The following is a 15,790-nucleotide window of genomic DNA, read 5'->3' as shown; positions in this document are numbered from 1 at the left end:
TCTGGCAGCTCACGTGGCCACCGGCAAGGGCCCTGCAAGCTCGTGTTTCTCTTGCTGGGCTGAGAGCAGACCCGTGGCATGTGGCAGGGCCTCTGTCCACACACTGGCAGACGATGGCTTATCCGTGGTGGGGAGAGAACTCAGAGCACTGGTCTGAGTCCCCAGGATCCCCTCTGGCCAGACTTTGAAGAAGAGAATGCAGGGAGCAGAAATAGTAAATTCCCGAGATGTCAATTTTGATGGTCAGGGGCTGAGGGACAATGGGCCTGCTGGTCGACCTCTGTACAGAATTCTGTGGCCATGTCCCAGGGGCGAGCTTGGGGGAGGCCCTTTGTGCCAGGCTCCCTTCCAAGCTTGCTCTGCTGCCAAAGCCTGGAATGGAGTGGGGCTGTTCCTTTCTCTGTCTGCAGGGAAAGAGGGGTCCCTGCCCCACGCCCTGGCCAGGCCTCGGCCGCTCCCCTGCCCCCTCCCCGAGGGCTTGGGTTCTGACGCCGCTCTCCCCTCTTCTCTTTCCTTCTGTAGGTTGTAGGCCTGGCTGCCTTGCATGTACCGGGGCTTTCTTCCTCCTAATCCACGCTCGGCACCGTGACTTCTACTCGAGCTCAAACAGCGATGCGGGCACTAACCCAGGGGATGCGATCGCCGCCACTCCGGCCTTCTCTGCTGAGACTTCTTCTTTTGCTTTGTTTGTTAAAACTGGCCCTCGCCCCGCTCCGCGGCCTGCGTGTGCCTGAGTAACTGCTCTCCATGGAGGGTCCCCCTAACAGCACCCCCAGAACCGCCTTCCTGGACACAACTTCATCTCTCTCTAGCGCTTCTTCTGTGGGGCGGCCCTGTCTGCCTACTAACGGCTCAGCGAGAGAGATCCCCCCTCTCCCTGGTCCCCCAGCACACCGGCCCCCCATGTGGTGTGTCCGCAGGACAGGGGTCGGGGTTTTGCTTGGCTTTTAACCCGCGGGGATCTTGTCCAACACGGAGTGGAATGATTTCAGAGCTGCCGGGTGGTCCCCTCTGGAGGGCTAGGGTTGTGATACCACAGGTTCTGTGGCGTGAAAGACACCAGCTCGGAAGGGCTGTGTCCTCGGCCACACACCGGGGAAAGCTGTCCTGAAGCAAGGGGGTGGGACCTGTCTCCAAACAGTTTCACTAGTGAAAACATTTCTGCCCTCTCCCCCCCTGCAGCACCACTCCCCTTCCATCTGCCCAGTGCAGGCGGAAAGTACCGGACCCCGGGCCAGCATTCGGCAAGAGTGTGGCTGACAGATCACCTACAGGTCCTCCACTGCTTACCAAATGCAGATTCCTGGGCCTCCCCAAGACCTGAATCCAGGTGTCTGGAGGCAGATGCTGAGAACCCGCATCTCAGCCTGCTTCTCAGATGGCCGTGACGCACCCCAGCATTTGGGGACTGTTTCTAGAAAGGAGCATGCAATGCCACTCAGTACTGGCAGCTGGGTTTCTCTTCCCTCCCAGTTCCACTCGGAGCAAGAGCTTTCACCGCCGCCAGTGAGAATGAGCCCACAGCGGTTACTGGGTATGCGGGGTGCTGGGGGTTCCAAGGCGAACAGGCCCCTGCCCTCCAGGAGGGAGTGCAGCTGAGGCTTAGCCCCCAGCCAGGTGGAACCAGGAGCAGCTCTGCCAAGGCCGTCGGCCTGTATCATCATTCCCACTTCTTGGTGGGGCTGGGTCCTCTGCTGAGCTTCTGGAACTGGCCCACTCATTAGCTAATGCTGCCCAAATTCTGATCAAGACCAGTGGGGCTATAACTCTTGTTTTTGTTCCTCTTTGCAGTATTAACAGCAGCAAAGTTGTACCCCGGTTTGAAAGGTTTGGCTTGGGCGTCCTGGAGTCCAGTAATCCAAAGATGTAGCCAGCTCTGCCGTTTTTCTGACATGGTCTTTCTTTCTTAAATGGGTCTCTAAAACATCCAAACAACCATCACAACGAAAAAACAACACTCTTCAAAACGCCAGCCATCCGCCTAAGTGCTGCGACAGGAGCACGAGTCCTCGGTTTAGACTGTTCATCCATAAAGACACTTGGGACCCGGAGACGGAGCCGCGCCTGCTGTTTCTTAAAATGACATCACCAACAACCAGACCTGTCCCGACAGACGGCAAATGTTTACATGTATGTTTCTGCAGAGTTGGACTCGTTGTACAATAGGTGATAATAAAAACCGCCTGTGCAGAGGTCACTGGCACCGAGGGCAGAAGTGGCCGTCCCCTCTGGAGGACCCTGTAGGAGTGAGGCACCCACACTGGTTCAGAGGAAGAAAAGCATCGAGTTTGTGGCTGTTCCCCAAGCAGGATGGTGGGGGGACCACAAGGTTTGACCCGACCTCTGTGTTGGCCCTAAATACCCATCTCCCCTCGTCCTACCGAAGGGCTGCCCTCCCTTCCTCCTCTTGCAGAGGACACCCTGACCGGGAGCCGAGCTGGATTATGAGGGTCGGGAGTTCACAGAGAGCTTGGGTTCACCTTTGACCCTTGTAATCCAGTCCATACCTGCTGGAAAAAGCAGAGACATAAAATCCAAATAACATCTGGACTGATCCAGTGGTTCCCAGCCAGGGTTTCCAGGGCCTGGGAAGATGTTTCTTTCATGAAGCCCGCAGGGGAGGCACCAAGAAGATGGGACTAAGGGCTTTGGCTGTTTAGATACATCCCAGTCCCTGACGGACATTCGACCCCAGAGCTAAGGCCTAGTCCAGCAGCTGCGTACGCCATGAAGGCTTGATCCATGAGAGCACGGAAAGTAGGGGAGGGAGAAGTGGCAAGCACAGGGTCCCTGAGCCCACCCTCCCAGCCACAGGGTGCCCTGGCCCATCACCAATCTCACCAAGGTTCCAGAACTGCCCACCTCTTCCAGCCCTCAGTCCTGTTGAAACCCCTTAGCCCACTGCTGACTCCTCCACTGCCCACCTCTTCCAGCCCTCAGTCCTGTTGAAACCCCTTAGCCCACTGCTGACTCCTCCACTGCCCGTGTTCAGAGCTCTTAGCCAAGGTGGGAGCCACGTGCCCCTCCCCGCTTTCACTTGGACCCAGCTAGCAAGCTCCTGACCTTCAGAGTCTTCCCAAGCACCAAGTCAGGCCTCCTACTTGTGTCCCTTTGGACCAGAGGAGGGGCCGGGTTGGGAAAGTCCAGGATATGACAGTGTCCTGCCTGTCCTCATTAGCAGCTGACACCTAAAGAGAAAAGTTCCAAATAGCAAAGAAGCCCTTCAGTGAAGGTTACGTCACCATATCAAGCTCCAAAGCCAGAAACGATCAAGGGCGACAAAAGTGGAGAGGAGGTGGTCTTCAGACCCAGAACCCGCGTCCACACGCTCAGAGCCGCCGAGATGGGGAGGCACGTGGCCCTCCCACCCCGTTTACGTAGACCTGTCGAGCCAGGCTCCCAGCCTGGAGTCTGGCGAGACATCCTACGAGATGGGCCGCTTTGCCTGGAGGCCGCGGGGCTGCCTTCTTGGCTCTGGGCCAGGCACCCCTTGGCGGCCCTGCCGAGAGGGCACAGCCAGGCAGCCGTACAGGGTACCCGGGCCTCCACGGCCATCAGCACCTCAACTCTTCCCGCTCAGGGTGTGGGAAGGAAGACGGAGGGGCTGTAAACGAACTGGACTCGGCTCTGTGGGTCTTTTCTCCTCCGTGGGACTCTTCGCCTCTCCCCGTCATCCCTCTGGCCTCTGGGTCAGCCGCTCCTGTGATCTCCCCACCCAAAGCCACGTGGGATGTGACTCCGCCTCTGGTTGTCAGGCTCCTCCCCCCACCCCGACATTGGCGCCTTCCCGGCGGTCACAGTTCATGCCTCTCACCTTTCCCGTCTGAACCCTTGGACGTGCAGGTGGGCCGAGGGGTGGGACAGCAGCTAAGCAAGTCAGGCTCACCTCACGGCCCACAGAAAGTCAGCCTGGGTTTTGTTTTTCTTCTTCGGGGCTCTCACACTCTTGGGTCAGTTTAGAAAGCTTTCATGGAGCACCTACTGTGTGCAAGTGCAGGGGGCCTGGGATGGGAGCAGTCACAGTGCCTGCCCTTAGGGGACTCATGATCTGCCAGGAACCCTGAGGGTGGGACTGGGGCCACCCCCTTCCACTCCAGGGCCCCGGGATGCCTTCCCACGCTCCGCCTGAGCCTCTGCACTGCCTGTCAGTTAAGAGAAGCACCTGAGGACACCCCCCGGGTGGCCCCCCTCTCCCTGTCTCTACTTAATTGACTGTGAATTGAGATTAGGAAGACATGCTGTGTGCTCCCCCACCATGCCCGCCTGCCTTGGAAACACAAGAAGGACAGCAGATACTGTGAATTCAGCCCTCACAGCCAACTGTGAAAGGGATGGAGAAAGCTGGGAGGCCTCCAGGGCGACAGCTCGGGGGCTGTGGAGGTCCCCACGGGGTCTGAGCCCAAGCTTCAACCCTTCAGCTCCGCACCCCCCCCCCACTTTCCAACCTCACCTCCAAATCCCTGGGATCTGTCCCTGCTGCCTTTAAACACGAGAGCCACAGCCGCTGCGTCTCCATGCAATGCAAGGTCCTGAACCCTGAGCTCCCCACCAGTTGTGAGTGGCGTGTAGCTGACCGCTCCACGTCACCAAATTGAAGATGTGTGCAGGGCCTGGAATCCCTCCGCCCTCTCGTGGCATTTCTTTCTGTGATCGCCGAGGGGCGTGGCATGCCCTGTAAGCCCCTGGTGGTGGTGGCCTATGTTGATCTGGGTGCCAGGTGGACACATAAATGTGAAGCTGGTTTGAGAGCTTGTGCGACGCTGCCTGGTCAGCCAGGATTTCATCCGTGTGTGCACACCCAGCATCTTCTGTGGCCACGAGGCACATACTTGCTTTTTTGAATGTGATGTAAAATTTGTACAGTAAAAGTTTTTATATTTTCTATCAACTGCATTTGTCTTCCAGAAATGCTATTAATTTAAATTAAAACGGTTAGTATTAACGGACGTGCGCTATCAGTTTTTTTGCCACTGGCAAGAACACTGTGCCAGGTCCAGCCTGGGTGTCTGGAGTCTACGAATAAAACTGTACCAAGGTGGGGCTTCCCTGGTGGCGCAGTGGTTAAGAATCCACCTGCCCATCTAGGAGATACGGGTTTGAGCCCTGGTCCAGGAAGATCCCACATGCTGCGGAGCAACTAAGCCCGTGCGCCACAACTACTGAGCCTGCGCTCTGGAGCCCGCGAGCCACAACTACTGAACCCCACGCACCTAGAGCCCGTGCTCCGCAACAAGAGAAGCCACCGCGATGAGAAGCCCGCGCACCGCAACGAAGAGTAGCCCCCGCTCGCCGCAACAGGAGAAAAGCCCGCGCGCAGCAACAAAGACCCAACACAGCCAAAAATAAATAAATTAATTAATTTAAAAAAAAATACTTGTACCGAGGTATCTGGGGCTTGTGTCTGCTTGGGTCGGTTCCAGATGACTGTGTGGGGCAGGGTGTGTGTGCGGGGAACCGCTCAGCTAGAAGGCATGGGAGAGCAGGAGGGGAGGGGGCAGGATGTTTAGACCCCCTCTGGGAGCTTCTTCCCAGGAGAGAAGTTTTGCCTGCACCTCAAAGGCAGATATTTCTAAACGGTTGGAGGAACGGAGACAGAAGAGCATCAAAGCCCATGTCGCACGGAGGAAGGTCATCCAGCCCCCAACAGTGACAGCCCATGAGCACACTCAGACCAGCCACCGTCTCCTCTGCTCAAAGGGCCTTTGCATTATGGAAGCCTTGGGGGGTGGAGAGTGGTCATTTATCTAAATCTTATTTCTAGGAGCCTCTCCTTGCCAGTTATAAAGAGAGACAGGTAAGCAGGAGGTCAGGGTAAGCAAAACAGATGGAGACAAAGGGGGACCAACATCCTCTGAGCCAGAGAGGTGTTTTCTACACATCATCTGACCTTAATCCTGTCCTCACAGCAGCACCATGGGGTAGGAACTGTTGCGATGTTTCAGCTGAGGAGGGTGAGGCACAGAAAAGTGAAGATATTTACCCAAGTTGACACAGCTGGTGGGGGGCTAGTCCAGGACTTGGGTCATGGCTTGACTCCAGAACTTCCTTCTCATAAGAAGTTGGGGAACTTACTGGCCAGACATTTATTGAGCACCTACTGTGTTCAAAAGATGGTGCAAAGTGCTGGGACACAGATAAAAAGTAGACCTTGCCTTCAGCCAGTGAGTGGCTCAAGGAAGGGGTCCCTCAATCTGCCTGGCAGGCTTCATGGAGGAGGTGACCTTGGAGCTGACTTGAAGGGTAACATGCCTGGTGCATATAAGCAGGAGGAGACCATTTTACTTTGAGCAAAGGAGAGCGGAGACCTCCCAGGGCAATTTGGGAAGCCACGTGTTAGTGGATGGCAGCATCCCAGCAGTCTGGGTGTTTGCATGACTATGGAAGAGGCCACCTGTCACCTGCCATACCTGCCCGGGAATGGAATATGAGCAAGAAGAAAACCACTGGGGTTGAGCCACAGTACATTTTGGGGTCTGTTGTAGGTGGGTTACACTAAAATTATATTCTTTGGTAAAAGTAATTGCAAGCAAGTACTGAGACAATTCTGGACATTGTGCTTATAAGACATGTATCTGATTTAATCCTCATAATAACTCTAGGAGGTAGGTACCCTTATTAACCCATTTTATAGTTGGAGGGACAGGCCCATAGAGGTTTTATCACATGCCCAAGTTAGTAAGTGGCAGAGGCAGGATTCAAACCCAGACTTACCTGATTAATACCTGGAATCTTAAAAAAAAAATGTGTATTTGTTAGATGTCTTTATATTAGAAAAGTCACTCAGACCCATTGCAATGTCAAACATTACTGAAATGACAGGAAAAATGTTAAACCTTCATTCCCTACCACCTCCCGCCACCCCCCAACACCTCGTTCTAATCCCTGTCCTGAGATGTGCAGTGTTAAACTTGGAGACTTTTCTTCCTCTCTGCTGCATATAAACATGGTTTGGGGTTTGTGGTGGTTTTATTAAACAACGACATCACATACATGATATATATGACATATATATATTGGGTTGGCCAAAAAGTTCCTTTGGTTTTTAAGTAAAAATAAAAGACACATTTTTTTTCGTTTTCACCAAGAACTTTATTGAACAACATATTCACCCTTTTGTTCCACTACCTTCTGCCATTTTTCAGGCTACCTCATAATTCCATCTTCCCCAAACTTTTTATCTTTTTGAGCAAAGAACTACTCCAGGTGCCTTCTACAGTCTTCCAGGGATTTGAAATTTTTTCCATTAAGGGAATTTTGTAAAGACCTAAATAAATGGAAATCTGAAGGTGCCATGTCTGGTGAATACGGCGGATGAATCAGAACTTCCCAGCCAAGCTGTAACAGTTTTTGCCTGGTCATCAAAGAAACATTTGGTCTCGCGTTATCCTGATGGAAGATTTTGTGTTTTCTGTTGACTAATTCCGGACACTTTTCGTCGAGTGCTGCTTTCAGCTGGTCTAACTGGGAGCAGTACTTGTTGGATTTAATCGTTTGGTTTTCCAGAAGGAGCTTATAATAGAGGACTCTGTTCCAATCCCACCATATACACAACCTCACCTTCTTTGGATAAAGTCCAGGCTTTGGTGTGGTTGGTGGTAGTTCATTTCGCTCGCCCCACGATCTCTTCCCTTCCACCTTGTACAGTATCCACTTTTCATCGCCCATCACAATTTGTTTTAAAAACAGAACGTTTTCATTACATTTAAGTAGAGAATCGCATGCGGAAATATGGTCAAAGAAGGTTTATTTCGCTTAACTTACTTGGAACCCAAACATCAAAGCGATGAACATAACCAAGCTGGTGCATATGATTTTCAACGCTTGATTTGGATATTCTGAGTATGTCGGCTATCTCCCGAAGGGTATAACATTGATTGTTCTCAATTGATGTCTCAGTCTGTTCGCTATCAACTTCAACTGGTCTACCCAACTGTGGAGCATGGTCCAGCGAGAAATCTCCAGCACGAAACCTCACAAACCACTTTTGCCACGTTCGATCAGTCACAGTCCCTTCCCCATACACTGCACAAATCTTTTTTGTGTGTTTCAGTTGCGTTTTTACCTTTCTTGAAATAATAAAGCATGTATGCCAAAAATGTTGCTTTTTTTCTTCCATCTTCAATATTAAAATGGCTACACAAAAATTCACCAGCTGTCACATACAATCTAACAAAATTGTTTTGAATGAAGTTAAAGACAACTAAGCACTACTAGAGCCATCTTACGGAAAAAACTGAACGAACTCTTTGGCCAACCCAATACATAAATCTCATGTGATATACAGTGTCACATAAATATATTTTTCCCTGAAAATTGTTTGTGAATAGATCAGGGGCAGCCCTCCCAGTTCACGCATGTAGATCTAACTTAGTCTTTTAATAGCTGCATGATAGCCCACAGTACACATAGTCCATGGTTTATGTAACTAGTCCCCTCTGAGAACCACTTTTCATTGAGATCATCTACTTAACTGCTGTTCCCATTAACCTGGTGTCCTCCCCGTGCCTCTAGCCTCTCTCTTCGGTACACATATAGCCAATATACCCAGGACCAGGAAGGCTGAGGGCGGGCAGTTGGTGTTTCCATCCTGGCTGCCCCACCTGGTTAGACTCTGCCCTCTAGCTTCATGAGGATTCTTCATAAAGTTTCTGGAGCCCGAGCATACTCTAGATACAGTAGCTTCACAAATTTTAACTATTTCATGGACATTCTCACGAGACCCAAACCTTGCCTGGGTTCCAAGGAGTCATCCCAGGAGGTAGGAGGGGTGAGGGACAGGAGACCCGTGGGGTGCAGGAGCCCTGAGGCACAGAGGATATGGGGGGGGCGGTGCTCCTGGAGGCCTTCCCTCCCCCCCTACCTAGTAAAGCTCCCTCCCGCCACACCCTCTCCCTCCCCTGCTCTGCAACCTGCCTAAAGTCTCTGGGAAACATGGCAAAGGGGACAGTGTCAACCAGCATTTACATGGCACTTTTCAATTTACGTGGCACTTTGATGCACACTATCTCATCCTATCCATTCAAGAGCCCCATGACTTGAGAACTGTCCTCTCTGTTTCCAGATGAGGGGACTGAACTTGGAAGGTGTTCGGACATTCAGCCTTCACTTCTCACAGCTCAGAGGACTCCACCTGAAGGTGTATTTTGTTTGACCTGCAGAGTTTAAGAAATATGTTTCTAAATCAGTTGCTAGCATTTAAAAACAGGAAACATTCACAGAAAAATCTGAAGTTCTGGCTTCTTTGGGCAATACTGGGCTGGTCTTCCCAGAGGCAGAATCAGCTGCGGCTGAGCACAGCTGCCCCCACGGGGCTGGGCAGCCTCTGTCCTGCTGAGTTCCTGCCCCTGCCGATTGCTGGGGCCTGTGTTTCATTGCTTAGAGCAAAGAGGACAGGGACACATTTCCTATACCTATCAAAAGTGAGAAGGTGACATGCTAGACTGAGGGGCCCAGGCATTTCATCCAGCCCAGGTATACCCATTACTTCCCTGGTCCCTGTAGGCAAATGAGACATTCAAAATATGTAGACACCCACCAGTGAGAGGCGACGCTGGTTGAAAATGACCGGGAAGTCCACAGATGCGAACTGGCAGAATATCAGCCCTTTTCTGAAGGCCAGTGGCCCTCCAGGTGGGGTCTCAGGACCAGCAGCATAGCATCCCTTGGGAACTTGTTTGAAAGAGAAATTCTCTGCCCTCAACCAGCTATACAGCATCAGGAACTTCGGGGATGGAGCCAGCGATGCGTTTTGTTTTGTTTTGTTTTGTTTGCGGTACGCGGGCCTCTCACTGTTATGGTCTCTCCCGTTGCGGAGCACAGGCTCCGGACGCGCAGGCTCAGCGGCCATGGCTCACGGGCCCAGCCGCTCTGCGGCATGTGGGATCTTCCCAGACCGGGGCACGAACCCGTGTCCCCTGCATCAGCAGGCGGACCCTCAACCACTGCGTCACCAGGGAAGCCCCCAGCGATGCGTTTTAAGCGTTTGTGACCCTGATCCTGGTCTGAGTGCAAGAGAGGGATTTTGGTTGATTTTGTTTTCCTTTGTTCATTTTAATATAAACTTCTGTTAGGTCAGGCTGGAGATATACCTTCACCTTCTCTTTGTTCTTTTATACTCCCAGGGACACAGGTGCTAAAATGGCAGGAGGGCAGGGGACAGACTTTGGTGTAGGGGAGGAATAGCTTTACCCTTCTAGGTTCTTTTGGCTGGTCTAATAATTAAATCAATGTAAGACAAATTAACGGGAGAAAAGTTTAATCTCGTACATATGGGAGCCTCACTTAGACACAAGAGGCTCAAAGACAGTTGGTCAGTTGGGGCTTATATGCATCCTGAGGTGGGCTAAGTGGGTAGGGGTCTGGGGCGTCAAAGGGAATTCACTGGAAGATGGGAAGAATGTTTACCATGCCGTGCAGAGACAATGGGACCCCACCCAGCTCCCCAGCTTCCCACACCCAGCCCATCCTCTGCAGTTCTCTCTGTTGAGAGCTCTCTTCCTGGACCAGGCTCTCTGTCTAAATTCTTTTAGGCAGTTGAGCAGGAGGTGAAAAGCTCTTCCTGAGTCTTTTTAGGCCTTGATTATCTTCAGGTCAAAATAATCCATATGCCAAAGTGGCTGCCTGCCCTGTACCCCGTCAGTACCTCTAGCAGCTTGGGGGGAAAACACAGAGTTGGACACAAATAAGCCAGGCCAGGCCAGGACTGGGGCAGGAGGTCCAGCCAGACGCCGTGGCCCCCATGACAGCCTTGAACCTGCTGGGTCATGCTCAGCCTGGGTCCTTGGATACTGTCTTCTTCTTCTTCTTCTTTTTTTTTTTTTCGGCCATGCCGTGCTGCTTGTGGGATCCTACTTCCCCAACCAGGGATTGAACCCACGCCCTCAGGAGTGAAAGCACAGAGTCCCAAACACTGGGCTGCCAGGGAATTCCTGGATACTGTCTTCTTTTCAAGTAAATTTCTGGGTTATTTTATCCAAAATGCTACTTAAGACCTGTTTTGGGGTAGAGCTGGGAGGTGTTAAGACCCTGACTCTCTTATGCCGCGCCATGAGCACAAAGGGGGAAGGGGAAGGTAATCCAGTGGTTACCATGGTTACCATGGTTACCAAGAGCACAGCCAATGTGGGAGGGGAGAGACACACTTGCTCTCCTGGCAGTAGTGGAAGGCTGTGTGGGGGAACAGGGAGAGACTGGTGAGAGGCAGAGAGGCTGGGAGGAAGGACAGAGGAGAGAGGATGAGTGAGGCCGGGTCGGGTGAGGAGAAAGAGGCTACAGGGTAAAGGGCAAAGGACAGGGTCTAAGGCCTGGTCCCCTGCTTCCCCACCCCCACCCCCAGCCCAGTGAGGACTGCCCAGCTTAAGCAGAGAGAGGATGCCGAGGTCAGTCTCCATGTGCCCAACGAGGCTCAGTGTGGCCGAACAAACAGAAGCATCAGGGTTTGGAACAGAAACATGTTTATTGCAGGACCAAGCAAGGAGAACAGGTGGCTTGTGCTCAAAACCCCCAACCTCCCGGGTGGCTTTTAAGGAAGAGTTTTTAAAGGCAACATTGGGGGTGAGGGCTGCAGGGGGCATGACTTTCTCCTGATTGGTTGGTGGTGAGGTCATGGTAGTGTTCCAGGAATCTCATTCATCAACCTTCTGGTTCCAACCAGTCTGGGGTCTGAGCATGTTACCATCCCCCTCCTGGGTAGGGGGTCTTCATTCCTGCAGAACAACTCAAGACGGTATCAGATTGTTATGTATATCCCTTGAGGAGGAACTCGAATGCTGTATTATTGCTGAGCTGTTGCAGGAAGGGGGCCCCCTTCCAGGGCCTAAGAGCGGGCCCTTGTCTAACACTTGGAAATGAATTTTCCGAGGAGACACACGTGCTGACGAAGCAAGAGACTTTACTGGGAAGGGGCGCCCTGGCGGAGAGCAGCAGGATAAGGGAAGCCAGGAGGATTGCTCAGCCATGTGGTTCGCAGTTTCGGTTTTACAGTGACGGGATTAGTTTCCGGGTTGTCTCTGGCCAATCCTTCTGACTCAGGGTCCTTCCTGCTGGCGAGTGCATTGCTCAGCCAAGATGGATTCCAGGGAGGAGGATTCTGGGAGGTTGGTAAGATATATGGACTGGTGTCTGGTCTCTCCTTTTGACATTGCCCGAATTCTTCCTGTTGGTGGTGGCTTGTTAGTTCTGCGTTCCCCATCAGGACTTCCTGTCTCAAGATAACTCATGCAGATGGTTACTGTGGTGCCTGGCCAGGGCGGGTGGTTTCAGTCGGTGGCTCCCCTAACAGAACTGTTGTTTCTTTTGGCCGTGTCACGCAGCTCGCAGGATCTTAGTTCCCAGACTAGGGATCAAACCCATGCCCCCTGCAATGGAAGTGCCGAGTCCTAACCATTGGATTGCCACGGAATTCCATGAACTATTGTTTTTTGATTGCTTTTCCTTTGTTTCTGCATTCCCTCACTTCCCTACTTAGTAACTGTTGAGTCTGCTCTTTGGAACCAAGGGAAAACCTAGGAGACTAAAGTCTTTTTTTACAAACAAGAAACGGGATCAGTTTTTATGATGTAAATAAAATCAAGTGGTTGTTTAGAAAATAAAAAAATTAAAGAAAGAAAGAAAGAAACAGGAGTCACAGAGGGGCTTTTGTACCCAGGAGGGCTCCACAGAGTCCTGAACAGTTTCAGCGGGAGGTGCAGGCAGCTCAGGTGACACTGCCATGAGAAGCTGCCCCCAGGTAGAGTCAGAACGGCAGGTTTCCAAAGTTTTCACCAGTAACAAAGACGCAAAAGGCTTGTTATCAATTTATCTTTCAAATTTGTTAAAGGTTTCCACCTGCAAGATTTAGAATATCTCACAGGGAAGGAGTGGCTTATCTGGGTGTGTCTGATGCATTTCTCACTTGCCAGGTAGGAGGTGAAACTTGGGCCAGGGAAGCTGTCATCACCACCCAGGCAGGTGGAGAAGAAACTGGCCAGGAGGCGCAAACATGAGGAAGAGGGGCATGTCCCCACCCCAGACAGAGCTGGGTTGTTCAGCTGTGAACGTCAGTGGCGGTCTGTGCCCCAGTGCCAGGATTATCTGCGTGGCAGAGGCTAGTGAGTTTGTAAGCATTGCCTGTCTGCACACCTTCAAGATGTGTTTGCTCTAGAAATGAATGAGCAAGGGTGGGAACTAGGAAATTTAATCAACACTGGACACGCAAATCGCACTTTGATTCCTTTCTCACAGGACACATTCCTCCATGCGGATGAAGGCTGGATTTGGCAAATTTAACTCAGATGAGAAGAAAATGTATTGCTGAATCTAACCATTTTGTGGGACTTAAAATGTTTAGGGGTTACTGTGGACAGATGTAGCATTTGCAAAGATTTGTACGTTTTTCCTTAAGCTGCAGTGGGATGAACTAAGGTGAATCATTACCTTTTCACTGTAGTCTGTGCTTTCTGCTTCTGTGTCCATGGTTTTGTGACCTCCAGGTTCCCCAGTTATGGGGACTTGGAGTGGGGGAGGGGGCTTGTTTATAACTGTGACATTCAGGATATTTTCCCTAATGATTTTTTATTTTTTATTTTTTTTTTGCGGTACGCGGGCCTCTCACTGTTGTGGCCTCCCCTATCGCAGAGCACAGGCTCCAGACGCGCAGGCTCAGCGGCCATGGCTCACGGGCCCAGCCGCTCCGCGGCATGTGGGATCTTCCCGGACCGGGGCACGAACCTGTGTCCCCTGCATCGACAGGCGGACTCTCAACCACTGCACCACCAGGGAAGCCGCCCTAATGATTTTTTTTTTTTTTTTTTTTTTGGGGCTGCGTTGGATCTTTGTTGCTGTGCGCGGGCTTTCTCTAGTTGCGGCGAGCAAAGGCTACTCTTCGTTGCAGTGCACAGGCTTCTCATTGCGGTGGCTTCTCTTGTTGTGGAGCATGGGCTCTAGGCATGTGGGCTCAGTAGTTGTGGCGCACGAGCTTAGTTGCTCCGCGCCATGTGGGATCTTCCCGGACCAGGGCTCGAACCTGTGTCCCCTGCATTGGCAGGCAGATTCTTAACCACTGTGCCACCAGGGAACCCCCCCCACAATGATTTTTGATATGACATCTGGCTGCGGGACTTTTTTCCTTTCTTGATAGGCCATTTTTATCTTTTGAGGAAGTGCTAACCAGAGGCAATGGAAACCTGTTTACCCAGGGCCTGAGTGAAGGTGGGGGACGTTGAAGATTAACCAGGGCAACCTGAGATCCTGGTGGGAGTCCCTCTGTCCTCCTGCTCATCGCTCATCGAAGCTTCCACACTGACCTGAAAGCAGTAGTGGGAAGGAGCATTTGGCAAACAATGGCTGTGCCTTCAGCCCACTGTTTCATATCTGAAATCTCCTAATTATCTCTGTGCCCTGACACCGCGTCTTTAAATGCTACTTCATTCAAGCAGGTGCATGGCCTCTGCAGGAGTTGATGGTTCCAGAGTTGGACACCAGAGAGAGGACTTCCCTGGGGTATCCTGGCAAGTGCTGGCACGTGCTATAGGCTGGTTTACGGAGAAGAAGGGAGACAAGGAACTGCGAGCTGCCAAGATGAAAATGACAGCTGTTAGAAAACCGAAATTCCACTGAGTAAAATTGAAGATCTAATTGGCTTTATTCAATGGCTCATGAATCAGGCATCATCCTCTGTTGTAAATAGAAAGAAACTGATGGGTTGTTAAAAAACATAAATAAATAAATAAATAAAAGGAAGGTTTTTATAGGCAGAAGGAGTGTGGGGCAAGGGAGCTATTAACAAAAGCTAAGAAAAGACTGTTTCACACCCAGTCACCTTCTTCTGGGAGCAGGGCAAGGGTCATTCATGTGGACTGCTTCCTCCTCCCAGGATGGAGAGGGCCCAGGAGACAGATTAACTTCTGGGTATTGAGCAGAAAATTCCAGACTGGCTGATTAAGACTACATTCCTGGGGAAGGTCAAAATTACAGGTAGGTCAGGTATTACATCTAGTTTTGGTATCATGGGCTTTAGCAAAACTGATGCCATTTTGAGCCTGTGGTTTTCTCTTTAACTATTCACCACTTTTGAGCAAACTCTCAGCCTAACCAAGAGATGAAATCAGAATTTAAGACATTATCATCACTCTCGGCTACCGATCTATAGTCCCCACAGCTTTGTTGACCCTTGGTGTGGTATCCAGAGGTCATGACGTTTTTGCTTAATCCTCATGACATTTGTAACTGAAAAGGACCCTTATGGGGGCTTCCAGGGACAGCTGCAACCACCCCATGTCTGTAGTAAAACTTTAGCCTCCTAGGCCTTCCCCAAGTTCCAAGGAATAAATCTAATCAGAGAAGTGAGAAAAGGCAGAAACAAAGGAAAACAGTCAAGCAAGACAAAATAATAATAGTTTAGCTATTAAACATAGTCAAGGACCTTTAATTCCTCCTCAAGGGCTATAGATAATATTCTGAGCCATATCCTTTGAGCTGTTTTGCAGATATTGAAACCTGCACGAGGTGGAAGAAGTTAACTGTATGCTGCCCACAAGCACATAGACACCAGACTGGTTGGAACCAGAAGGTTGATGATGTTGACTCCCGATTACCTCACCACCAGCCAATCAGAAGATGTCCATGAGCTGATCACACACCCTGCAACCCTCTCCCTTATCCTGTCTTTCAAAACCTTTCCCTGAAAGCCACTGGGGAGTTCGGGTTTTTTAAGCACCAGCTGCCTGGTCTCCTTGCTTGGTGCCCTGCAGTAAATGCTTTCTTTCACCACAACCCGGTGTCAGTAGATTGGCTTTACTGCACGTAGACAAGC

At 51.2% G+C, this 15,790-nt stretch overlaps 1 protein-coding gene across 3 annotated transcripts in view; it reads left to right on the top strand.

Annotated features, from left to right (window-relative positions):
- The window catches only part of KSR1 (kinase suppressor of ras 1), a 141,795-nt gene extending 139,588 nt beyond the window's left edge, over nt 1-2,207 (top strand). For all 3 annotated transcript variants that reach the window (XM_060080639.1, XM_060080640.1, XM_060080638.1), the window contains one exon: nt 1,792-2,207. In XM_060080639.1, the coding sequence (XP_059936622.1) occupies nt 1,792-1,870 (79 nt within the window). In that variant the 3' untranslated portion in view covers nt 1,871-2,207. The remainder of the gene's footprint in view (nt 1-1,791) is intronic.
- Nucleotides 2,208-15,790: the final 13,583 nt, after the last annotated feature.

Source organism: Mesoplodon densirostris, chromosome 18, assembly GCF_025265405.1.
Source record: "Mesoplodon densirostris isolate mMesDen1 chromosome 18, mMesDen1 primary haplotype, whole genome shotgun sequence".
In the NCBI taxonomy this organism is placed as follows: Eukaryota; Metazoa; Chordata; class Mammalia; order Artiodactyla; family Ziphiidae; genus Mesoplodon; species Mesoplodon densirostris.
Note: the sequence above shows the minus strand (reverse complement) of the source record. Positions and strands in the feature narration are given on the sequence as shown.